Source organism: Culex pipiens, chromosome 2, assembly GCF_016801865.2.
Source record: "Culex pipiens pallens isolate TS chromosome 2, TS_CPP_V2, whole genome shotgun sequence".
NCBI lineage: Eukaryota > Metazoa > Arthropoda > Insecta > Diptera > Culicidae > Culex > Culex pipiens.
This window is the reverse complement of record NC_068938.1, coordinates 29,676,888-29,701,296: the sequence shown is the minus strand read 5'-3', so window position 1 is coordinate 29,701,296 and position 24,409 is coordinate 29,676,888. Positions and strand designations below refer to the sequence as shown.

The following is a 24,409-nucleotide window of genomic DNA, read 5'->3' as shown; positions in this document are numbered from 1 at the left end:
TGTGCTTTTCGACAACAACACGATGTTGCGTACACTGTTTATATCCGCGTATCAACACACCTCTTAAATTGGCTTAGCAGTATAAAACGTGTCGGTACTCGTAACCTTCGTTTTAGTTCGGTTTCTGTAACGGTTTTGGACTCGTTTTCGCCATGGCTCGGTTACTATGTGGAGTTCTAATTGTTCTGACTGTAAACAGTTGTCGCGCTGATTTTGGACTGAACTTGACGGTGCCAAATTTGATTGGCAGTATTCAGAGTTCAATAGGAGCAGGGATCACTCCGCTGTTGAGAGCAAATAGTACGATCGCCGTACAAGTGAGCAATGACCGGAGTGGAGCGTTAGCTGCTGTAGTGTCCGTTACGAATGCCATAAATGCTGGCATACCGGCCGTGTTCACCAATACGCTCGACGCCGCTAAGAACAGCGGAAACAGTCCACTCTTGGTGTTTTCCGACCTATTTGGTACGAACAACAATGCTCGGATCAAACTACTCGATGCCATCGCTGCTGCTGAACTGTTCAAGAATACAGTGAGCCCACGAACTTATCAGGCAATCGTCGGCAATGTGACCGTGCTACAGCAACAGCTGTCCGTGCTGACGTCGACCTTTATCCAGGTTGGATCAGCCGTTGATCGAGTTCTGTTCTCGAAAGAGCAGGTCGACGGCGCAAACATCGGCAACTACATTACACCGGCCATGGTCAACAGGCTATCGTCTTCGTTAGCGCTCAAATCTGCCAGCATCTCCAACCTAGGAAGCCTATTTTCAACCGTCATTCGAGTGAAGACCACCAACGTGCGGTACGTCTCCAACTTCAACAACGCTGCCAACACTGCCCTCCGTGTGGTGTCAACCCAACTGGACGCCTTCACACGCTCACTCCAAGAGGTTGCTGCCCTTTTCGTAGGTTTAGTCATCGCATGGGCTAACGACATCCACCTGGCGTACAACCCGGTAACGGCAGATCCGAGCTATCAAAACGAAACCTTCACCGAAAGTCTGCTCATGTTCCTCAACGAGATCCGACACCTAAACGTCAGCATGGCCCGCAACCTGACCCGTACCATGCAGAACCTGGACGGTAACATCACAAACTTCCTCGCCAGTCAGGCACAAACTACGGCCGATACCGTGTACCAGGTAGTCCTGGACGTCACCAAGCAGTCAGCCACTACGGTCAGTGACCTGGCGGAAAACTGCTCCCAGAAGTACATCTACCAGCTGCTACAACCGGCGCTCCAGGTCAACCGGCTATCGGGCTGTCTCTTCATTCAGAGTTCAAAGTTCGTCAGCTTGGACCACTTGCTGAAGCCGGTGCTGGGCCGCATCCAGAGCGATGCCACCGGAATACGGGCAACCTGCAGCAGTAACAGCCTGGCGTGCAGTGCAAAGGTGAGTCACGTGTTTTCGACTTTTTTTTCGATTATTCTTTGATGGTCAGTGGCTGGAAGAATCAAACTGTAAACAACAGTTAGAATCAGGTTTTGGGGGTTATCATATGTCTGCTGGCCCTTTACCCCTTCTCAAAATAGATTATGCATTCTGATCGACAAGCACAGTGGGAAAATGCCAAAAATAAAAAAAAATCTTTTTTCACAACATTCAAAAATTTTCAAAATTTGTGTTGTTTATGTAACAAATTTGATAAAATTGCTTATGGTGAAACGGGACGCCAGTTCTTTAACAACTTCTGTTCAACTTAAATCAATTTCTGAACTCGACAAATTTATCGTCTGAACTATTTTCCTTAAAACTGCGTTTAAAAACTTGAGTTGTGGTGTGTTTGTTTTCGGAACGACACTTCTAATGACGCTCTGCACTTTTCAGAAAATGATGTGTCATATTGAAAACGTAATGAATTGTTAAACAAATCTATTGTATTATTATCGTAAAACCGCATAGATTCCACTGTGCACCAAAATGCAAGAACCGTTTTAAAACCGACAGATTAGATATTGTGTTCCATCAAGGGCTAGTCCAACCCCCCTCACTATCTCCGAAAGAAAGAAGACGCGCCCTTTGCATTCTTGGGAAGGGCCATCCAGAACGATGCTATAAAAGATGCACGCATCCTCTCGATCCGAATTCAGTGTCGGATTCAAATTTGTTCAGAGATGTGGAGTGCGTTGCTGCTATCGTTGGGACTTTTTGCCAGTGGTTCCCGTGCTGATTTGGGCCTAAGTTATGCCATTCCCAATTTGGTTGCCAACGTGCAGGCCGCAATTGGACAGGGCATAGCGCCGGTGACCAACGCTAACGCTACGATCCGGGTCGATGTTGGTGCCGATGTCAGTGGAGCGTTGGAGGCAGTGGTGGCCGTTTCAAACGCGATAAACGGCAGCATTGGCTCAGTGTTCCAAGCTACACAAAAGGCAGCTTCCGAAGCGAGTGTTCTGCCGACGGTCGTGTTCGGCAAGCTGTACGGGACGGTAAGCAATGCCAAGTTGGAACTGGAACAAGCGTACGGCGTTGTGCAACAGTTTCAATCGACCGTTAGTGACCAGGTGTACGATGCTATCGTACACAACCTCACTAAGCTGCACGATGATCTGAACGTGTTGACGGTGAACTACATTGCGTTGGGTACGGCTGTCAACGTGGTGGTAGCGACCACCATATTGCCCATCACCAGTTTGAACGTTGGTAACATCGTAACGCCGGCGCTGGTCGCAGATTTGACCACGACGCTCAAAAGCCTCTCTACAAGCGTCGCAAGTCTGGGAGGTCTGTTCACCGAGGTCGTGAAACAGAAAACCGCTGCGGTAACCTTCGTGTCCAGTACCAACTCGACGGCTAATGCTGCCCTTACTACGCTCGTAAAACAGCTGACCAACTTCACGAGCACCGTGGTAACCGCAGGTGACAAGTTGCGTCAGGTTGCGAGCACACTGTCCAGCAACGTCGCTGCCGTGCATGTGCCCATCACGGGAGCATCCGTGAACTACAACGGCGGAAATATCGTGAACTTGACGCAATACCTGGACACCGTTGTGCAGTCTACGCAACAACTATCGCAGAACCTGTCCAACAGATATCAAGATCTACAGAACAACGTCCAGCAGGTGTATGCAGAGCTGGTGGACGTTGCCACCAGAGAGGTCTACAGCGTCAGTCTGGGACTGGCCCAAAAGGCCGCTACCTCGGCAAGTAGCTTCGTGAACAATTGCTACCAAAAGTACAACTTCCTGCTGCAGCAACCGTCACTGCATGTGGCCCGTTTGAACACCTGCCTACTGCCGGAAGCCGATTCTTTCACCAAACTCCAGAAATTGCTGGACTGCCTTCTGGCCCAGTTCCAATCGGATGCATCGGCGATTACTAACACTCGATTGAACACTTGCACCACGCTGAACGGGGCTTGTAGTTTGACGGTAAGTTTTTTTTTGGTTCTATCTCCAGGAAATCTGATCCTCCTCAGTCAAAATGTAAATTTTATTAACGACTTCTTCGAGAGAAGATATAAAAGCAACGACTTTCTCCCAAACTGTCAGTTAGTCTGTGAAATTTGTTTCGAGATGTCTCCCAGAACTTGGAGGCTGTTTTTGGTGGTTGTTGGGGTTTCGATGACCCTGGTGCACTGTGATCTTGGGTTGGACGTTACGGTTCCAAATCTGAAGAGAGAAGTGATTGCCAGCATCGGTGACGGGACGGTTCCGCTGGTTAAGGCAAATGGCACGATTCGAGGGGAAGCAGCTCAGGACACTACGGGGGTTATTGTCGGGCTGGTGGGAGTTATCGGGAAGATTGTGACTCCGCTGAATATGTTCCTGGGACAGATGTTGGCTACGGCTTCGAGTGGTGAATCTGGAGGAAGAAGCGGATTTACCGATTTGAACGATTTGGCAGAACGTAGCAAACTATCCCTAGATGAGGCCACGTTTATCGCTGCCGATCTTGCTCCGTTGATTCAACCTTCAATGAGTACTAAGTTAATGGAAAATGTGCAGACTATCGGAGAAAATTTAGAGATTGCGAGATCTCAACTTCAAGTACTAGGTGCAGCTGTCGATCAAGTGCGAAATTCTGTCGATCCAGTTACGTCCGACAACGTAACGATAATCATCACGAAAGAAGCGGTCAACGGCTTAACTTCGACGATTAAAAGTATCACAACAAGCATTAAAAGTCTTGCTGATGTGTCGAACACAATAGTTAGAAATATCAACACGGGCCTGGCGGTCCAAACGACTGTTAGAAATTCTCACGCAGCGACGTCCCGTAATATTGACCTCTTCTTCTTGGCCGCGTTCAATCGATCATACGACGACGTGATTACGAATATCCAAAATCTGGCGAAAGCCTATGTTGCAAATATTCGGCAAGCGTATGGACCGATTCTTGTGCAGCGTCAACCTATCCCCGAGGAGAACGTTGCTACACTGAACAGCTTTTTAGATGGTGTTGATCTGTCCGTAACTGGGTTCACTGATCGATCAACTGAAACTTTAACCTTGTTCAAAGAGGAAGTTGCCCAAATTTTGAACGACCAAAGAGCCATCATTGGGGAGACCTTGTCCGCCGCTACCAAAACTATGACTCAGGATGCATTTAGAAGCGACAATGCAATGGCAGTCCGTTGCGTCCAGGCGTCCACCAATGCGATGGTTTTGACCCCTCCGGTGAACAGACTCGTCAACTGCATCCAGGGAGAACCGGGTAGCGCCCTGCCTTTGGTGCAACTTGTTCGAGGACTGCTCGATCAGTCCAAAATCTCCGCCAATTCTAACGCCAATTTGATGCGAACTTGTCAACGTATTGGGACAACTTGTAGCAATTCGGTTAGGCTAACCTTCAACAGCTAGCTTTAGAACCTACTTCTTAAACTTCTTCTCTCTTTCCTTTCTTCAACAGTACTTCTCGGCGTACGCTGACCTGGCCCTGCAAACCGACGCCCAACTGACCCTCACCAACAACGTGATCGCAACGGAAGCGCGCGCCATCACGAACCGGATCCGCACGTGCGTCGTCGCCACCGTTGCCGACATCAACGACAACGCCCAGCAGATCCTGACCAACTTCAACGGATGTCTGGTAACGGGACAGTAGGATTAGGACGCTCGGTTTTTTTTTGGTTTAACGAGAAAGTTTATTTTTGTTTTGCAATAAATTAAACACGCACTGAACATGAGTCGCAGCTTTAATCAACCGATGACCTTTCTAATTCTGCCCCACTCAAAGTCCCGTTAGGCTGACCTGCATTCAACGGCATCATAAATCTTGGCGTTTGCACTGCGAAGCATCCCAAAATAAAAACAGGTTTTTCGGTGGGGGGGTCCACTGACCACTTTCTATCGTCTATTCTGGTTGAACTCGAGGCTGTTTACCTTTCGCTCGTCGACGCAGGAAGAAAGTCTCGTTCTACGACTTTCTTTCTACACCACATTCTCCTATCGGCGACGATTTGTTTGCGTAAATGATTTACGAGTTGCGGGAGGGTTGAATTTGACCAAGATCGCCCCCAGCTCAAATCGAACGCTCAGTTGTCGTTTTGCCTTGGCATCGAAATGAATCGAATTTTGTTAGCGGCGTTGATTTTGGGAATCTGCGGAGGAGCCCGCGCAGATCTTGGACTGAAACTCACCATACCGGAGCTGGTGCCCGGAGTGACCAAAGCCATAAACCGAGGCGTTGTGGAGTTGATCAAGGCGAATGCCACCACCAGAACCATCGCTGAGCAGGACACTTCCGGAGTGTTTGTCACCTTGACCGCGGTAGTTAACAACGTGACGAGTCCGCTGAATCGGTTACTTGGAACGACGCTATCCGCCGCGTCCGACAAGACTTCCAAGAGTCAAACCTTGTTCGCGAATCTGGCCACGTTGGTGGGCAGTACGAAGGAGGCCATCAACAAAGCTCTGACCGCTTCGGAAAGCATGGAGTGGGACGTTCGGGCTTCACAGTTTGAAGGAATTCAAGGAAATATTTCGGTCATTGCTTCCTACTTGTCCCAGTTACAGGACGGGTTTACCGTACTCAGCACCGCTGTATCTCTAGCGGAAAACTCTGAAGTTCCTGTTACTTCAGAAAACGTAGCCGAGTTCTTCTCCAGCTCGATCATCGACACGGTAATTCATGCCCTGCAGAACATCACCCGAAGTGTCAACAACCTTGCCCCGATCGTAATCGAAATCACCAAGGACAAAACCGCTTCCCAGAACGCCGTATCAGTTACCAACACCAGCATCACCAACGCAGTTCGAGCTCTGCAAGCTCCCACCGCAGCCTTCAACCGATCGCTAGCCGAAGCCAACGGAACGGCCCTCACCAACGCCAACGGGCTCCAGCAGGCCATCCTCGCCCTGTACACGACCATAACGGGCCGCCCACAGAACTACAACGGCGGTGACGTCACCAACCTGAACGCCTTCCTTGCCAACTTTTCCGCGGCCGTCACCGACTTCAGCGGAAACGTCTCCCAAGCGTACCAGAACGTGCGCGAGAACGTCACGACCTTCCTGAACACCTCGATCAACCAAACGGCCCTAGTTCTGCTGGAGGTTACGAAGAACATCACCGGCCGCGCCCAGGCCAGCGATAGTCCGTTCGGGGATCGTTGTGCGGCCCGGTACACGGCACAGTTGACGCAAACGCCCCTGCAGGTCAGCCGTGCCGCGCTCTGTCTGCAGTCGGAGCTGAACAGCTTCGGGCCAGTTACGCAGCTGAACCGGATAATGCTGGACCAGACGAGGTTGCTGGCTGGATCCAGTTCGGCGCAGGTTCAAGCGCGGCAGTGCTCCCAAGGGTTGACCGAGTGTATCGCGATGGTGAGTGGTTTGTTTATTTGATGATGCTTTGTTGATTGCGATGAGATATGTTGTGTACTTAGTTTATTACTAGTACGAGATTTAAGGACCTACGAGGTGACAAAAATTGTAAAATATGGGAAAAAGTAACTTACAAGAAGATGAAGGGTAGGGTAGTCATCAATGAGACACTTTTGGTTTTCAACTTTCAACGATATTTCAATTTTTTTTGGTGCATTTTCTTTTTTTTAATGTGTTCTTACATTGACCAAAATATGAGATCGATCCGACATCTACAGCCAGAGTTATTCAACTGTCTCATTGTAGACGCACTTGGCAGGAACAATGGGACAGCTGGAGAACAATGAGACACTCTAAAAAAATCAACATTTTTCTAGTAAAACATCATGTTTTTGTATTGTTCCATTGCAGGTGACTTGCCTTGAACGTTTCAGAGCAATTTTGCCAACATGAAACTTTAGTTAACATATATAACTTTTATACTAAAAAGTATTTAAATTTTGTAAAATCCATATATTTATACCAAATAACTTTATATTTTTGGTCAAATGAAGTTAAACTCTATAAATATGCCAAAAATCACTTTTAATTCGTGTTTTGAAAGATTTCCATAGATTTTGAAAGTAAAGTAAAAAGTAAATAAAGTAAATCTTTCCCAGTTCCTGAGGGGAACACCCTTGAAGAGTATCGGGGCCGGCATTTACAAAGCGGATTCAGTGGCAGTTTCATTCTCAACTTAATGTTAACATGTTAAGGTTAATGTTAACATTCCATAGGTCGCCTTCCTAAGGTGTCGTGATAAGGTCCAGTTTGTGACGATACACTACCTTCCCTTTACTAAGCAATCGAATCCAGAAGAGAAACGATCACCAGTTGTGTTGGTCCGAGCCGGGATTTGAACCCCGATCTACCGCTTACTAGGCGGGAGCGTTACCACTAGGCTACGTGGCTCGGTCATAGATTTTGAAAAGTTTACTTAAAAACAATATTTTTTTGATAATTTTAAAACACCAAGATACCTCAAAATAACTCGTCAATTCTTTCCAAACAATTCCAGCACTTTGCCCGCTTCCACGATCTGTCCCGCCAGGTGCGCGACAAACTCGCCATGAACAGCGAGCTGTTGGCGCGCGAAACGACCACGATCCAGACCCGAGTGGAGTCCTGCACGGCGGCAATCCGCACCGACATCGGCGACAACGCGCGCATGATTTGGACCAAGTTTGAAAACTGCCTCAACAGTGGGGCTTAGACGATTTATTATGTACTCTTTTTCGACACACAATTGCTAATAAAATTGGTCAATTCGGTGAGCACTCTGGAGTAAACCTTTCCGGCATATTCGTAGCACTGTTCCATACGGAAAATGGCGTAGTCGACGTTGTTGAAGGCAGTCGTGTACATCGCCTGAAGCATCTGGGTCATACCCACCCTGGAGGGTCTCAGGTAGGGCTGAAAGTGCTGTTTGTTGATGGGTTAGTAAGATTAAATTATTTACGAAAATTGTCAATCTCTTACGTTATTTTCGAAACTCTCAACGCAAAATTCCTTTTCAAGGGTGGTATTACACGTGGCCAAATCAGCGATCGGTTGCATTACGAAGGTGTAGAACATGTTCATGAAACGATCGACGACCTGGCGAGTAACTGGTGCTGCCCTGACGAGATTGTTGGTACAGTCCATTCCCATAAACTGAGCAGCTGATAGCTGTTTCGTCAACGTTGGATTCACAGTGATACATGCATCAATCTTCGATTTATCCAGAAAGGAATTGGATATGGATTTTATGATTGTTTCGAAATTCTGCTCGTATGATTTGTTCAGGGATTTAAGATACAATTCTGTAAAGATATTAGTTTGATTCATAACATGTGGCTCAATTGACTGCAAAATGGTCAAATTTGACGTGACGTTTTTAACGTAGTCGCGAAAAGCTATCATTGAAGAACTATTCTTCAAGTTTGTTTCTTTCAAAACTGAGTTGTAAGAATTGGAAATCCATTCCACATAACCGTTAACATTTTCTGTCATCTTAGCGGTGGATGCTCGCATAATAATTTTCAGTGGAGTTATCTGAGTAACAACAGCATAAGTTGTAGAATTTCGCAAATCGTTTGCTGCTTTGACCAACACGTCTAATCTTGTATCGAATCGCTGCACTTCTTGGGTTATCGATTTCACAGTTTCCATAAACGCACTTAAACGTTCCCCCAAGGTCTTCACGTGTGAACTACTGATGTACTTTTGAATACTTTCCGCCGTAACTGTTCCAGCTTTTGCTGCGCTAGAAGCTGCCTCACTCAAGGTTGTCACAAATTCACGAAGTTTCCCATGTTCGGCGATCATCCTGGCAATTATCGCACCAAACTGTGATCCAGCGAAATTGCCTTCAAAATATTGTGCCAAACGACGAATTCCTTGCAGTTTCAGATCAGCATTCGCCAGAGCCTTCGTCAACTTTCCAAAAGTCCCCGAGGGGCCACCAGTCGTATCCTGGGCCGCCACCAGTAGGGATTGGCTGGTGGCTTGTACTGCCAAGATGACATCTTTGACTAGTGAAACCTTGTTGGCAGCTGCAAGTTGAAACTGCGGGTGGCGAATCGTTGGTTCTTTCAATGCATTTTGTAGCGGTTTAACGCCAGTTCCAATGGCTGTTTGAACGGTTTTCTGCAGAGGAACGATCTTGACCGAAAAGCCGAAATCACTTGCCGCCAACTATAGAGATACAATGGTTTAGTATTTAGACTTGTTTTTGGGCAGCTTGATTCTCACGTGAATTAAACTCAAATAAACTAGTAGAAGCTGCATACTGAACGAAGACCGTCTGATCGAGGTAGTTAAAACTGAATGTCGATAATTTGATTGCTGATAACAATCAAAGTGAAGTGAAATTTTGGACTTCCTTCCGGGAATAACAACCACATATTAAAAGAATATTATAAAACACAATTGATGTATATCATTATTACATTATAAACGAGTGCAAATTCTCTGAAAAAGCAGAAAATTTCATTCATTCCATGAAGTCTCACTTGTTAATCATTAATCAAAAAATACCAAAATTTAAATCTGATGATATCTTTCGATTTATTAGAGAATTGGCGGAAGTTGGCGGCAAGAGAATTGCTCAATTAAGATTTGATATTTAAAATACTAAAAAAATTTTTTGTTGAGATCGCATTTTGATTGCAGAAAGATAGCAGAATAATAATTATAAACATTTAAAAACAAATTAAACTATGAAGTTGCCAACGCAGTCAGCAGAACAATTCAGTTGTTTAAACCACCTGAAAAGTAACAGTGCTACAGTGATGTTACTCTGGATAAATAGAAGTGTGCTGTTGCTGTTGACGGTAATAGAATTTACTTCTGCTTGCTATTAAATTCAGTAAAACTTAATCCTGTAGCTTTCAGTGGCAACTGGAAGTGTACCATGGGCTATCGAAGCCTCACTCAAAAGACAAATCAGTGACGAGCTAATCGTATTGAGTGGTGTAGTTGAGGAAATCAAATTCATTGAATTTCATCCGATAATGTTCTCCATCACAATGCAACGCAACGCAATTCAGTATAGTTTTGGGAGAATCGCGGATCTGTTAAACAATGTTACAGAAACTCTTTTTATGGCCGAAAGTGAACAGTTTGATGCTTTAAACATAACGTTTAGCAAGATAAATGCTACGAAGCATGAGTTATCAGAGGAACTGGCGATCGCTTCCTTTCTTGGAGGATACAGCCAGGACAAAGAAATTACAAATCATAAAATATTGAAAGCATTGAATACCAGTGTTGTAGGCATTTGTGAAAATTTTTCTATGAACAAGCCACAATCACCAAGCAACATTACTGACAAGCTAAATGATCACCTACTTATTTTGAAAACCACAATTAAAGACATGCAACATTTTGCTAGATCGTTTTTAAACATCATCAAGCAGTTACTCAAGGAGTACGACAGTATTGAAACAACACTTAATTCAACACTAAGTTTCAATGAATTTTTACCTGTAACAAAAGTTAAAATATTACAAACAATCAACGACATCAATACATCTATAACAACTCTAAACAGCACTATTTTTAAAAGCTATTCAACTTTAGGAGTAAAAAAAAGCGTCGTCAATTCAAGCATCGCAAAACAATTCCTGCTTAAAGTAAACAAAACTGTCTCGCTTCTTCAAGATATCAAAATTGTATTCGAAGAATTGTTTCTAGCCAATATAATCAGTCTTCAATCTTCCGGATATCGATACTCAAATCAATTTGCATACACAAGAGGATTGGATATGATTGCCGATATGGCATTTCAAAATACATCCAAGTTTGAACTCTGCGCTCGCAAACATAATTTCGTTATCGCCCAAGATTTGACCAAGTATGCGAAACTGGCCGAACAGTGTATTCAACGGCAGCTGGACTACTTGCCAAACATTGTACTCACGGTTAAGGATTTTTTGAGCCCGTTTCGCGATATAGCATTTGCGCCAGCTCAGAGCTTAAAATCATGCAGCATCACTGTTGGAGACAAATTTTGCTACCCTGATTTTGCTGCAACGGTTGAGTATAAGTATATAGTTATTTTCGAATTGAGATTAATTGAAACCTTTTACTTTCAGTTCCTAACCCCAAATCAATTTCCAGCAGAAGGAACACGCATGCTAGAACTACTTAACAAATTAGCTTCGAATATTAATTTCATAATTTATAACAACTTGGCAAGTGCCGTGGACTATATCGAAGGCTGCTCTTTGAATGAGTTTATACCAAACCAGATGATGAAGTGGATGGAGAAAAGGCAAAAATGTTTCAATGACACAACAGTTTGAAATGAGCAATAAAACTGACTTTAAAAAATGCAGAACATTTTATAGAAACATTTTAGCGTTCTTGAAAACTAAAGCTACAAACTGTAAAAAAAAATTAGAAGTTGTAAAATTTGATGCTGTACTACTATATCTAATTTTAGGTTGCTTATTTTACAATTTTTCATAGCAAAAAGTAATTTTTCTTAAAGACTTAAAAAGTTGTGAATATTAACCCCTTCCCGCCCAGAGCAAAATCGAGTTTTTTCCGGTTTTTTCTATTACTCGTAACTGAATTGACCAAATTGGATGAAATTTTAATGGTTATAACTTAACATTCTATATAAACTAACGCAAGCTGAACCAGGTTGGAAAAATGCATGCCTGTAGAGAAATTTGATTTTGAAGAGAAAAATTAGTGGTGCTCTGGAGTAACCATGGGCGTTAGAGGGTTAAAACATATTGCAGAAAAACAAAAAAAAAGGTTTCTTTTTTTAGATTAATGCACAGTAGTGGCACAAACAAATCATTGAACGACTTTCTAAAAAAATCATCAATCACTCCAGTTTTAAACGTTTGCATCGCCAGAACTTTATCCTAGTGTGTGAGCAATAGGGTGGCACATGGTTGTATGGAGAAAAAAATTAAGTTGTCCAAATTGAGCATGAGCAACTTTTCAGTTTCTTTTGGGATCCTAAACAACCGCAACCGAATATGAATCCGGTTTAAATAAAGCGTGAAACGTGTATTTATTTAAGAGAGAGTCTATGAACAGGGCATACCCCTTTGTATGGGACGTCGTTTGGACCTCACCATCTGCCTGGAATTTTCAGGGGTTGTTTGTACATATAAAACTAGCATCTGGCCAAAATATGAGCACTCTAGTTCAACGGGAAGTGGGGCAAATCGGGACACAAAGTTTGAAGGTTCAAAAAAGTAAAAAATCTTAAAAAGGCTATAACTTAGGCAAAATTCAATTTAATTTCAAAATTTACAATGCATCTGAAAGGGCTTAAAAAATGCAACAAAATGCAGGGAGAAGCATCCCAATTGGTTTAATCTAAAGGGAGTTATTGGCATTTTAGTGAAAAATAGCAGAATTTTTAAATTCACCACACGGTGCAGGGATGCTTGACCAGGACTAAGCTAACGACCTAAGCTCTTGGTTAGACCGGGGACAACATTCCCGATCCGACGGAAGGCCTGATCAGACAAATTTCGTCTCGAAAAATGCCATTCATGCTATAAAGCCAACTTCGATTTTTTATTCCAGTTAAGCAAGAAAAACCATCAATTAAAAGTACATTAAAATATCATAATTGAGAATCATTCAGAAAATTGTTTTGAAATTGTTTAAAAACCTAACCACTCCGCATTAGTGACAAATCTCATTCTTTTTAGTGTGATTTCAACGTCGATTCGAAGTGATGTGGACTGCCATTTTTTTATTGTTACTTGTGTCAAAGGCGATGGTATTAAAGTGTAACATTTGTTTTTTAACTTCATTTAATTTCAACATTATTTCTATAGTCACTAGTCACACCTGCTGTTCATGAGTTGTGGACTATTGATGCAACTATTAGAACAAATTTTATGAAGGAACTAGCTGCACTTGATCAAAAAATAAAACAGATTGACCCAGCTTACGACAGTCCATTATCATCATACGATTTTACACGTGAAACAAATGATTTGACTAGTTTCTTCAGCACAACATCAAATCAGTTGCATATGCTTATAAATGCTTTGGTTGATACTGATAAGGAAAACGCAGATATAGTAACCAACACATTTGATGTAATTGAGAGATTGATTGACGGTCTAAAATTCAATTATGAATATGATGAATATCTGGAATCGAAATATGGCGAAGTGAGAGGAATTGCAAGTCCAAAAAATAGGAAGTCACTTAACACAACCATTGAAGGTATTTGGAGTGCACTGAAGAATCCAGAATCATCAACTAAATTGAGTGCAACTTTGAATAGCTATTTGCAAACGCTGACCGCCACCATACGTGATGTTCAAATAATCATTCAATCGATTCTGGATGACATAAAAGTGCTTGAACAAGAAAACAGCAAAAATGAGGCAATATTGAACTCTACAATTCAATTCAGTGGAATTTCAAAACTTTTTGATAGCAAAATAGAAGAGTGCACTAGTGAGCTGAACTCTACCATAGCTTCATTAAATGACACTTTGTTCTTCAGCTACGAACCTTTGTTGAAAAACAAGTTGATTGTCAATTCAAGTGCCATACATTATTTACTACAAAACATAAATGAATCAGTCATCGTTTTGCGCAGAATCGATCCTTTGTTTAGAGAAGAATTAAAAGTTAAATTAATCCAACATATCGTCGAACTGCCAGAATTCATCCGTTATTATTACGTACAAGGATTAGTAATACACTCGAATGAGCTTTTTAAAAATTCAACCAAATTTAAGCTCTGCTATCGAAGACAAAATCCCACCATCGAACAGTTTACAGCAAACTTCTCGAAACTGGTCGAACGGTGTGTCCAGTATCAGCTCGACTATCTGCCAAACATCGTGCGCATGGTGAAGGAGTTCCTCGGACCTTTTCGTGATTTGGCAATCGCACCAGTTCAAAGCTTAAAGTCTTGTTGCAACTCCGTGGGGGACATTTTTTGCTATCCTGACTTTGTAGAAGCGGTAATTTTTTTTTCCATTTTCGATATTCTTTACTGTATGATTTAATTTTAGTACATGGCGAACATCACCACGAATAAAAATCCTCCACAACAGATGCGCATAGCAGAGTTACTGAACGCTATTGTCTCAAACATATTGACTACAGTTTCGCGCGAACTCGGAAGTGTCGCTGATCGTATCAACAGTTGCTCCTCTGATAACTATGTCATGGACCACGCATTAAAAATGGCTGACAAACAGAAACAATGTGTTAAAGGGTTATAAAATGAAATGGAGAAAAGGTGTAGTGCTTGTGAAAAAAGATATAAAGGAACGAATCTGATTGGGAAAAGAAAGCAATAGCTGTTCACAGTGATATCACACTGCCTTGGTCTCGTTGTTAACTGTACAATATTTTTATTGGGCCAAAATTGATGAAATATTAATCTTTGGCGCCGTCGGTTTCTGCCTTTCAATAGTATAATTTTGAATGAAAAAAAAAATCACGAGAAAACGATTGATCGATTAAGAAAATTAAAAAAAATCGATCGATTATTGACACTCTTATGGACGACGAATGCCCCTTTTACCCAATTTCAATCGTATGTCCTAACTGACTTCTCACTGACGGCAAATGTCGGTAAGAGCCCAAATGGGATTGCAGTCATTTGCCATCAATGTGTCATCAATCGATTCCTCATGATTTTTTACATGAAAAACAAACAAACAAACTGAGGCAGTTCAAGATATATTGTAGATTCTTCGTGATTTTTTACATAACATTGATTCTTTCGAAATGCACAACTTTGAGATACACTTGACACACGAAATAAATAAGTGTTAATTGAGCCAAAAAAAAAAACAAACTGAAGATTACTTTATTATGTGCTCTTTTTCAACACACAATTGCTAATCAATTTGGTTATTTCGGCGAGTACTCTCGAGTAAACTTTTCCGGCATATTCGTAGCACTGTTCCATGCGGATAACGGCGTAGTCAGCGTTGTTGAAGGCCGTCTTTGACATCATCTCAAGCACCTGTGTAATGCCATTCCTATTGGGTCCCATGTTGGGCTGAAAGTGCTGTTTGTTGATGGGTTAGAAGGATCAGTCAATTTTTCAAAAAGATATTTACCTACTCGAGTTTCAAAATTTGTCACACAAAATTCCTTTTCAAGGGCAGTGTTGCATGCGGTCAAATCCGCGATCGGTTGCATTACGAAGGTTGAGAAGATGTTCATGAATCGATCCACGACTTGGCGCGTCACCGGTGCAGTCCTGACTAGATCCTTGGTACAGTCCATTCCCATAAACTGGGCAGCTGATAGCTGTTTCACTAGCGTTGCATTCAAATTAATGCATGCATCGATCGTTGATACATTCAGTGTTGAATTGGATATGGATTTGACGATTGCTTCGAAATTTTGCTTGTACAGTTTGTTCAGCGTCGTCAGATACATTTCGGTAACGTTGGTAGTTTGATTCTTAATGTGTGGCTCAATTGACTGCAACACAGTTAAATTTGACGTGACACTTTTGACATAGTCACGAAATTTGACCACAGAAGAATTATCTTTCAACGAAGTTTCGTTTAAAACTATGTTGTACGAGTTGGTAATCAACTTCACATAACCGTTCACACTTTCCATCGGCTTAGCGCCGGCTCCAATCACTGCTTGAACATTTTGCTGCAGTTGAACTATCTGGACCGAAATGTTTGAATCACCTGTCACCAACTATCGAAATAAAAGTTATTAGTTATCTAACGGTCGTTTTTGAGCAAATTAAATCCTACGTGAATCAAACTTAAACAAATAAACAGTAACTTCATACTCGATGTTGACCGACTGATGGATCTGGACAGTTCAATCTGAATTTCGTTACTTTTAACACTGATAGCAATTTAGGACTTGCTAGCGGAAATGATAACCATTCATCAAAAATAAATTAAGAAACAGTTGCAAGTTGGTTGTAAAAACTACTCTTGTTGAATTAAAGCTAGTCATCATAATTCAAAAACCAAAACAAATTATTGATGAATAGAACAAAAACAAGAACTGTTGTGTTTAAAAAAATAAAATTGAAAGCATTAACTTGGAAAATGTATGAGCTTTAAATCATTTGAGCTTCTGGTGAAATAATGATGTTTTACCATTTATGGTCCAAATAGTACATTAAGAAGCACTTGATATTATCATAGGAATTGAAATTTACCTGAATTTCATCAATTGGTTTATTTCAACGCCTATCCTTTTATCTAATAAGACTACAATTTGCTTTAGCCTAACTAAATAAAGAAAACGATTAGGATCCATCAAACCATCGCCCCTCCTCAAAATTGAAAATAATTCGGTAAATTGTTTTAAAATTGTTTGAATCCTAATCACTCCGCATTAGTGACAAATCATTTTACCCCACTTTTATTCTGTTTAGTGTGATTCCAACGTCGATTCGAAGTGATGTGGACTGCCAAATTTTTATTGTTACTTGTGACAGGGGCGATGGTATTAAAGCGTAACATTTTTTTTCAGTTTTATTTCATTTCAACATTATTTCTACAGCTAGTCACAGCTGCTGATCCTATGTCGTGGACTATTGAAGCATCTATTAGAGCAAACTTTACGAAAGAACTAGCTGCACTTGATGCAAAAATAGAACAGATTGACCCCGTTAACATCAATCCACAATTCTTTTATGAATTTACTCGCGAAACAAATGATTTGACTAGTTTCTTCAACACAACATCTAATCAATTGCATAAGCTTATAGATGCGTTGGTTGATGCTGATAAGGAAAATGCAGATATAGTAACCAAAACCTTAAAAAAGATTTATGAGTTCAAGGAAAGTCTGAAATTAAACAACGAATTTGCCCTGCACCTGGAATCGGAATACGGCAAAGAGAGAGGAGTTACAAGCCAAAAAAATTGGAGGTCACTTAACACAACCGTTGATGGTATTTGGAGTGCACTGAAGAATCCAGAATCATCAACTAACTTGAGTGCAACTTTGAATAGCTTTTTGCAAACACTGACCACTACCATAAGTGATTTTCAAAAACTCCTTCAATCAATACTGGATGACATAAAATTGCTCGAAGGAGAGAACAGCAAAAATGAGGCAATATTGAACTCTACAAGTCAATTAAGTGGAATTTCGATACTTCTGGATAGCAAAATAGAACAGTGCACTAGTGAACTAAACACTACCATAGCTTCATTAAATGACACTTTATTCTCCAGCTACGAACCTTTGTTGAAAAACCAGTTGATTGTCAATTCAAGTGCCATAAATAATTTGCTAAAAACAGTAAATGAATCAGTAATCATTTTGCGCAGGATCGATCCATTGATAAAAAAAGGATTTAAAATACAATTAATCCAACATATCGTCGAACTACCAGAATTCATTCACTACTATTATGCACAAGGATTAGATACACACTCGAAGAAGCTTTTTAAAAATGCAACCAAATTTGAGCTCTGCTACAGAGGGCAGAATCCTACGATCGAAACATTTACAGCAAACTTCTCGAAACTGGTCGAACGGTGTGTCCAGCAGCAGCTCGACTATCTACCGAACATTGTACTCTTGGTGAAGGAGTTCCTCGGACCTTTTCGTGATTTGGCAATCGCACCAGTTCAAAGCTTAAAGTCTTGTTGCAACTCCGTGGGGGACATTTTTTGCTATCCTGACTTTGTTGAAACGGTAAATATATTTTTACTTGTACGATATTCTTTACTGTATGATTTAATTTTAGTACATGGCAAATATCACCACCGATAAATATGAAAAAGAACAGATGCGGTTGGCAGAGTTACTGCACGCTGTTGTTGACAATATTTATTATTCAGTTACGCGCGAACTTGGAAGTGTCGCTGATCGCATTAACAGCTGCTCGTCTGATAACTATGTGATGGATCACATGAACAAATTGGCGAGCAAACAGGAAGAATGTCTGAATGAATTATAAAAAATCTGAAATATAAATCCATACTTTGTATCAAGAATGATTGACAGCTTGAATTGATCACATAATAAATTAACTTTAAAATGAACCTAAGCTGACCAAAAAATTATATATAAATCACCAAAAAGCCTTGATCTCCCTATACCGTACTAAATATCTGTTGTGACGCGATTAATCTTTTCCATGTGATTCAATTTTCTTGTCAGGCCACCGTCTCTAATCGTAAAATGTAAATCTGACCTGTTTTGTAGGCATTTATCGCAATTAATTGTAGGTACATTTGTCACACAGTGCCGGTTGCCACTTTGATGACAGTTTGATTGGCGATTAGGCAAATATGCTCCATTCAACTGATACAATCGGTTGCTAAACTGAGTGAACTTTAAGGATGGTTCTGCAGATGCAAATTAGAGGTTTATTTCAATTATTTTTAGAAATTTCAAGTTATTTTTCTCTACTTAAATCCTGCTCCAAAATTACAAGATTTATTTTCTCCCAAGAATTTAATCAAATCAGCGATCAACACTTCTCTGGATCAAGCTAATAAATTCACGTCCATAGCACACTTCACGTTGAACCTTGCGTCACTTTCGAGTAATTTATCGATCGCTTAACCATTAATCGTTGTAGATTCATAACCACTGTACCAAGCCCAGTGCCAAAACCACGCGCATGTCTACGAATTGAAACTGAATGTTTTCTGTAAACACAACCTCCAACGATCACGATAAATCATGTTCGTACAACTTTGTCCCTCTTGGTGGCCGCTGACCGTCAAATTCGTCAAGATCACTGAACTGGAGGCAGCACGTGGACACGCCAAGATGCATCAACAGACGGCATGATAAGTAGCATGTTGTTAATTATTAAAGTGTCAACATTTGACATGAAATTTACAGTTTAGGGTGCATCGTAACGGTTATGTTAAGGTTATGTAAGTGAACATTTTGACAGGTTAGTAGTACAATAACATGAAAACATCAAGAGTTAAACACAACTAAACACTCTCAACAGCTGGGCTGACGTATGAAGTTATTACTTATTTCGTAGTAACAGTTCAATAGGGCGAATCTACGTTTGTAAACAAGCAGTGTTTTGCTCAAGTGACAGCAAAGCGTTGCTAGTAAAACTGTTGTTTCCTAGCATTAATAATTTGAAATTTTGAGATTTAAAAAATATCTGAAATCTTCTTGGCATTCATACCTAATTACACAGCGTATTTTAAGAAGTGAATAAAGACTAATCAAACATTTATTTGCCAACAGTTTGAAAATATTTCACCATAAGCCAAGATCGCCAAATGTTTTTATTCAAAAGAAACTGAAAGTCCACGGCATATTATGACAGATAATTGGTGTTAATGGCCCCATTGTTTTCCGATGGATTTAGACCACCACCATCGCAGTTGCGATGAGCTAATGGAGATGGGAGCAGCTTCCAACCAAATCTAGGCTACCGGCAAGATAGACCACCATCGGCGAAGTCTGCCAAGTGAAAGTGTTTGTTTTTGTTGAGGTTTACTTTTTGCAGAGTTTTTTTTTTTTGCTTTGCTAAAAATCACAAGTGATAATTGAAAAAAGTTGGAAAAACCTTTTGTTGAATTGTATTTAAATTTCCGAACTAAAAACGCTTCTTCCAACCGTTACCGTTTGAACTGACGGGCCATTTGGCGGAAGTCGTAAAAGGAAAACTCGTCCACTTATGCAAACTTTGTACACAATTTTATGCATATCGGCTATTCGCGGCAACTAGCAGCAGCAGTAGACAGGTGGGCTTTAGTAAAATGTTTGCATAAATATCATTATTATCTGTGCGGTATTGTAGGAATCGGGGTGCGGAGGTGTGTGCGCTTGGAAATATGCGTACACATTCGAATGGTGTGCGCACACGTGGAGTATAGAGTGCAGTCATGCAGGGGAGAGTTATGCAATGCAAATTTTCCTCCCAGTGTCCAAAGTTAAGTCCATTTGTTTGTTTGTTCGTGCCGTGCAGCTAAAGAGTCGCGCACGGTGGTCAATTTCGAGCGAGTTGGCAGAATTCAAATGAGATGTCATGGAGTTTATAAGGGAAAATTAATAAATATTAATAATTAATAACAAGCAATAAACATGAGACAAAATTGATCAAATAACTAAATTTATTCGAATTGTAACCTAAATAATGCATTTTAATTAATTTATGTTATTTTATTTCACGAAGCTATAAAAAAAGACATCAATAAAATCATGAAAACTTGTCTATGATAAGGAATTATTTTTTTACCAATTTAATTTGTTTTTTACACTAAATTACTGGTCAACTGTGTTAATCAATTAGTTCAGTAAATTTCGAATAATGTTTACAATATTAAATTTCAAACAAGTTCATTCGCATTTTTATTGCAAAAATTCAGGCAGTTTGTAGAGTATCTACATGTAAAATCAAAGGTAGAAGTCACAAGTTCCAGTTTCAGAGCATATCACCATACAGAAAGAGAGATTGATAAACTGTAAATTGAAAGTCATCGTGACTACCAAACCAAAAAACGAAGCGGCAGGGGTTTCAAACACAAAATAACTTTTTTTTATGAAAAGTATGGTTATAAGAGTTCATTGAAATCGGCTTTTAATGTAAAAAAGAACGCTCGATTTGATGACCTTCTTGAAAAACCATATTTTTAAACAAAAAAAAAATATTTTTTTAACCCCTGTCTTTTTTTGTTACTCAACTGAGAAAAATCCTCAAATATATCATTAAATAGAAAATAATCATGCAAGATTTGAAGAGTAATTTTACATTTTTCATTAAAAAATTTCAAATTTTTGTAGCTTTCCGAGACTTTTTTTTACAGTGTAACAATGTTCGACAAAGTTGTAGAGCAGACAATGCTGATCCTCAAGTTTTTGGCCAATCTAACTCAGGTTGAGATTTATCAAATAACGGAGTCTATTTCTTGGGATAACAGAGATACCCTTTTTCTGTTACAGTACACTGATGTGGTTTTGGTCGACTGATCGATTATTTCGGGGGTTTCGAGTTGTTCTTTGATTTTTTTTATCACTGGTACAAATTTTATTGAAAGTTTTTTTTTCGCGAAAATTTTAGTTTTCGTCAAATCATACATTTAAAAAAAAACTAATGGTTGCACAACAACTGAACTAGTGTATCCATGCAAATGTTGAAACTATGGCTTGTTATTTCAATATTTATATTTTTTGCCCCGGCGAAACGTAACAATTTATGCAAGGAAAGTAGTTCTACAGCTTTGGGGTAAACAGTGTTCATAAAATCATGACTAAATGGTTGTACTATTTGCATGATATATTTTTAAAGCACAATGACGATTTATTTCATGCCTTCGAAGCAAAATTGTGAATTTGAAAGCACAATAGAATTGGAAAACGAGACAATATTGAAATTTTACAATCTTTTTAAATCCGGTTTTTTTTAATTTATGCAGTTATGCATGTATCAATGGAATCAATGTGAAGACTAACTACTCATGCATATGTCACCATGTATTAACACAGTCGTAAAATGTTATGTAATTTTCACGCCATCGGAAACGATAAAATAACACTATCCAACAAAATAAAGACTATTCACCAATTTTAAGCGTCGAGCCATGCCAAGCATGCTTTTAAGCTTAGATTTTCCAGTTTCATCCAACTGAAATAATTACTGTGTTATCAAAGTCTCTGATAGCAATGAAGTTGATACCCGAGTTTGGCGAAAAAATCCAAGCGCTCGAGTCTATTTTTAGGACTACTTTTTTGGAGGCCTGGCTGCCAGATGAATCGTCATCATGATAAAATGAATAAATCAACATGAAAATAGGCGAAATTGTGAACACTGGCTTGCTGGTGACCGTGCGATAGAGTAAACAGAACTTGGAAATTGACCAATATCTTTTTGAAGTTGATTCACAAGGCAAAAAAATCTTTTTCAAAATAAATCATGTGTGGTTTAAAATTACCAATGCGGCTTTTGTCTCACATTTCTTCAGGGATCAAATTCCGGCTGGACTTTTGACTTGAGAATTGAACATAAAATGTAAACAAAAACGATCTGAATCTGGTAGGATTTTAATCGCTTCTTTGGAATGGTACTGTGGGTCGTCAACCCGTTGACCATCAGAAGGTTTACATACTACATTCTTTTGTAGCATGGCGATATCAATCACGTCTTTTGCACTCATCCAAAATGGCCCCACCGTACGGTTCGACGTCTGGCATCTATTTAAGACAGACAGTTCGGTCGGTCCAGCGTATCAGTAAAAGCACTGAATCACCTCCGATCGCACATGGCTGCTGCTCCGGGCTTCTTCGTGGGCTGGCAACCGCTACTGCTGCTGGCCGTTCTGGTGGTTCTACAGGTTCGTGAAAGTTTTCGGACCTTGACCCCCGCAGTCCGTCTAGTGCGTCATTGGTGTTTGATCTCTTTCTTTTTCGGTCTTCTCTAGGGTCAACAGCTTCGGGCGGACTTTGGACTGCCAACGGCGGTGATGGGTGGAAATTTGGTCGTTCGAGATGCCAACGGGATTAACGGAGTGTTGAACGCAATGGACCGGGCGTTCCGTCGGTTCAACCCGACCGGACAGACGGACCGGTTGATGCAGGCTAGTGCAGTGATTTCGCAGATTGCGTTGAATGTGACCGAGTTGGGGAGGTCGGTGGCTGGTGGTGTAATTAAGGCCGCAAGTGATAGATCTACACCGGTTGATGAGCTGTTTGCTAAGCTACAGGAGAATTATGGACGGATGAGTCGTTATTTGGATTCGGAAGTGCAGAACGCGATCGATACGCTGAATAAGAGTATTGGAAGTGCACAAAGTTTAAGCCTGAAAAATGCGTTGAATTCTGTTGCAGCTGCCGTGAGACAAATTACCAACTCAACTGCTGACGTAGGATCGGTGGTTGCCAGAATCCATGAAACCACAAGTGGAAACACCATATTCAAAGCAGTTGACAAGGCGAGCATTCCAGCTGATTTGACTACGTCACTGTCAAGGGCACTGAGTAATACCAAAGATCAATTAACGGGACTTTCCAGAACTATTGAAGGTATGCTTAAAAATATTGGAACAACAAACGCCTTTCTAGCCAGGTTTGACCAGACACGACAAGCGACCGAGAAGAATATCGTGGGCAACCAGCAAGGTGTGAAAGCATTTATTGATGGAGAAAAAGACACTACCGTGAAGCGATACACAAACACCCGTAATGCCATCATCGCTGATATCAGTAATGCCGTAGGAAAGCTGAACGTATTCGGCACCAACCAGACCCTGTTAGCACTGTACGACAAACACTCGGAAGAGTACACCAAGATCTACTACTACCTGTTCAACCGTAACGAGTCCGATATTCAGAACATCTCCAGCGCCTTCGACGCCATCGGCCACAACATGGAGAAAATCGTAGTCGATTCCAGTGACACCATTACGGGCCAATCTCAGCAAACCGTAGCCAGACTTGCGGAACTCTTTCTAGCCCGTAGTGTAAACTCCGAGATCTGCTACAACAAATATTCCGGTCAGGTCATAAACACCTTCCCGGGCTACCAAAATGGCGTCGTAAACTGTATGACTCGGGAGAAAAATCGCCTGGGCCGAATCACCGACGTGATGGACCGCATGCTGCAGTTGATCCTATCGACCAGTCAGGACCTGGCCAACAACGTCGCAAGCTGTACGGTCTGGAATGGCTTTGACAAATCGGAAACCGTGTACCGGCAAGCCGAGGCCTGTCTTCACACCGTGAGTAAACTCAAAAACCAACAAAATTAAAAATAACTAACCATTCCATAATTTTAGAACATCAACGAGATGGCCAAGTTCGGGTCGATCATTGGGCGTGAGCTTGACCTGGTGCAGACGCTGGGCGATGTGGAGGTCGCAGCCAGTCGGTACAGGCTGTACGATTGTGTGGCGGCGCGGAACAACGAGGCGCTGGCCACCATCTACGTGCTGAACAAGGACATTGACGGGTGCGTGAGTGAGCCTGGGCTGCAAAGGGATGTCCTGGGTGGCGGAGAGAAGGGTGGGGACGAGGACACGGAGGATCCGTACGAGGCGGGGGCGTCTACCACGGAGGAACCGGTGTACGATGAGTACCTGATGGAGGTGTTTAGCAATAGTAGCAGCTTCGGAGATGATGTGGATAAAATTATGTGAATAAAGAAACTTCAGGACGAATTGCTGGTTTTTCTTCATTGAACGTTGCGAAACACTT

The 24,409-nt window shown here is 41.2% G+C and overlaps 4 protein-coding genes across 10 annotated transcripts in view; 3 read left to right on the top strand and 1 right to left on the bottom strand.

Moving 5' to 3' along the window:
• The window catches only part of LOC120421993 (serine-rich adhesin for platelets), a 121,285-nt gene that overhangs the window by 62,447 nt on the left and 34,429 nt on the right, over window positions 1-24,409 (bottom strand). The window lies entirely within an intron of this gene.
• On the top strand, window positions 43-5,128 carry LOC120421996 (uncharacterized). 3 transcript variants are annotated; one of them, XM_039585308.2, is made up of 2 exons: window positions 43-1,397; window positions 4,857-5,128. In XM_039585308.2, exons 1-2 carry the CDS (start codon window positions 153-155, stop codon window positions 5,049-5,051), a joined length of 1,440 nt encoding a protein of 479 aa, XP_039441242.2. In that variant the 5' UTR covers window positions 43-152; the 3' UTR covers window positions 5,052-5,128. The 3 variants fall into 3 exon arrangements, with proteins under 3 accessions (XP_039441242.2, XP_052564972.1, XP_052564971.1); XM_052709012.1 differs by lacking the exon at window positions 43-1,397 and adding an exon at window positions 2,009-3,376; XM_052709011.1 differs by lacking the exon at window positions 43-1,397 and adding an exon at window positions 3,515-4,783.
• LOC120422001 (uncharacterized) lies at window positions 5,430-8,643 on the top strand. Its single transcript, XM_039585316.2, has 2 exons — window positions 5,430-6,769; window positions 7,827-8,643. The coding sequence occupies exons 1-2, from the start codon at window positions 5,510-5,512 to the stop codon at window positions 8,019-8,021; spliced, it is 1,455 nt and encodes a 484-aa protein (XP_039441250.1). The 5' UTR covers window positions 5,430-5,509; the 3' UTR covers window positions 8,022-8,643.
• On the top strand, window positions 22,418-24,384 carry LOC120421994 (uncharacterized). The gene is made up of 3 exons (XM_039585306.2): window positions 22,418-22,551; window positions 22,639-23,934; window positions 23,992-24,384. Exons 1-3 carry the CDS (start codon window positions 22,480-22,482, stop codon window positions 24,349-24,351), a joined length of 1,728 nt encoding a protein of 575 aa, XP_039441240.1. The 5' UTR covers window positions 22,418-22,479; the 3' UTR covers window positions 24,352-24,384.

What these genes read in the sequence shown, in the direction of transcription:
- LOC120421996 (XM_052709011.1), top strand. Translation starts at nt 3,521, where the DNA reads ATGTCTCCCAGAACTTGGAGGCTGTTTTTGGTGGTTGTTGGGGTTTCG. An exon ending in GGACAACTTGTAGCAATTCG is followed by an intron (nt 4,784 to 4,856) that starts GTTAGGCTAACC and finishes TTTCTTCAACAG; the next exon opens with TACTTCTCGGCGTACGCTGA.
- LOC120422001 (XM_039585316.2), top strand. Translation starts at nt 5,510, where the DNA reads ATGAATCGAATTTTGTTAGCGGCGTTGATTTTGGGAATCTGCGGAGGA. An exon ending in TGACCGAGTGTATCGCGATG is followed by an intron (nt 6,770 to 7,826) that starts GTGAGTGGTTTG and finishes AAACAATTCCAG; the next exon opens with CACTTTGCCCGCTTCCACGA.
- LOC120421994 (XM_039585306.2), top strand. Translation starts at nt 22,480, where the DNA reads ATGGCTGCTGCTCCGGGCTTCTTCGTGGGCTGGCAACCGCTACTGCTG. An exon ending in CCGTTCTGGTGGTTCTACAG is followed by an intron (nt 22,552 to 22,638) that starts GTTCGTGAAAGT and finishes GGTCTTCTCTAG; the next exon opens with GGTCAACAGCTTCGGGCGGA. An exon ending in CCGAGGCCTGTCTTCACACC is followed by an intron (nt 23,935 to 23,991) that starts GTGAGTAAACTC and finishes CCATAATTTTAG; the next exon opens with AACATCAACGAGATGGCCAA.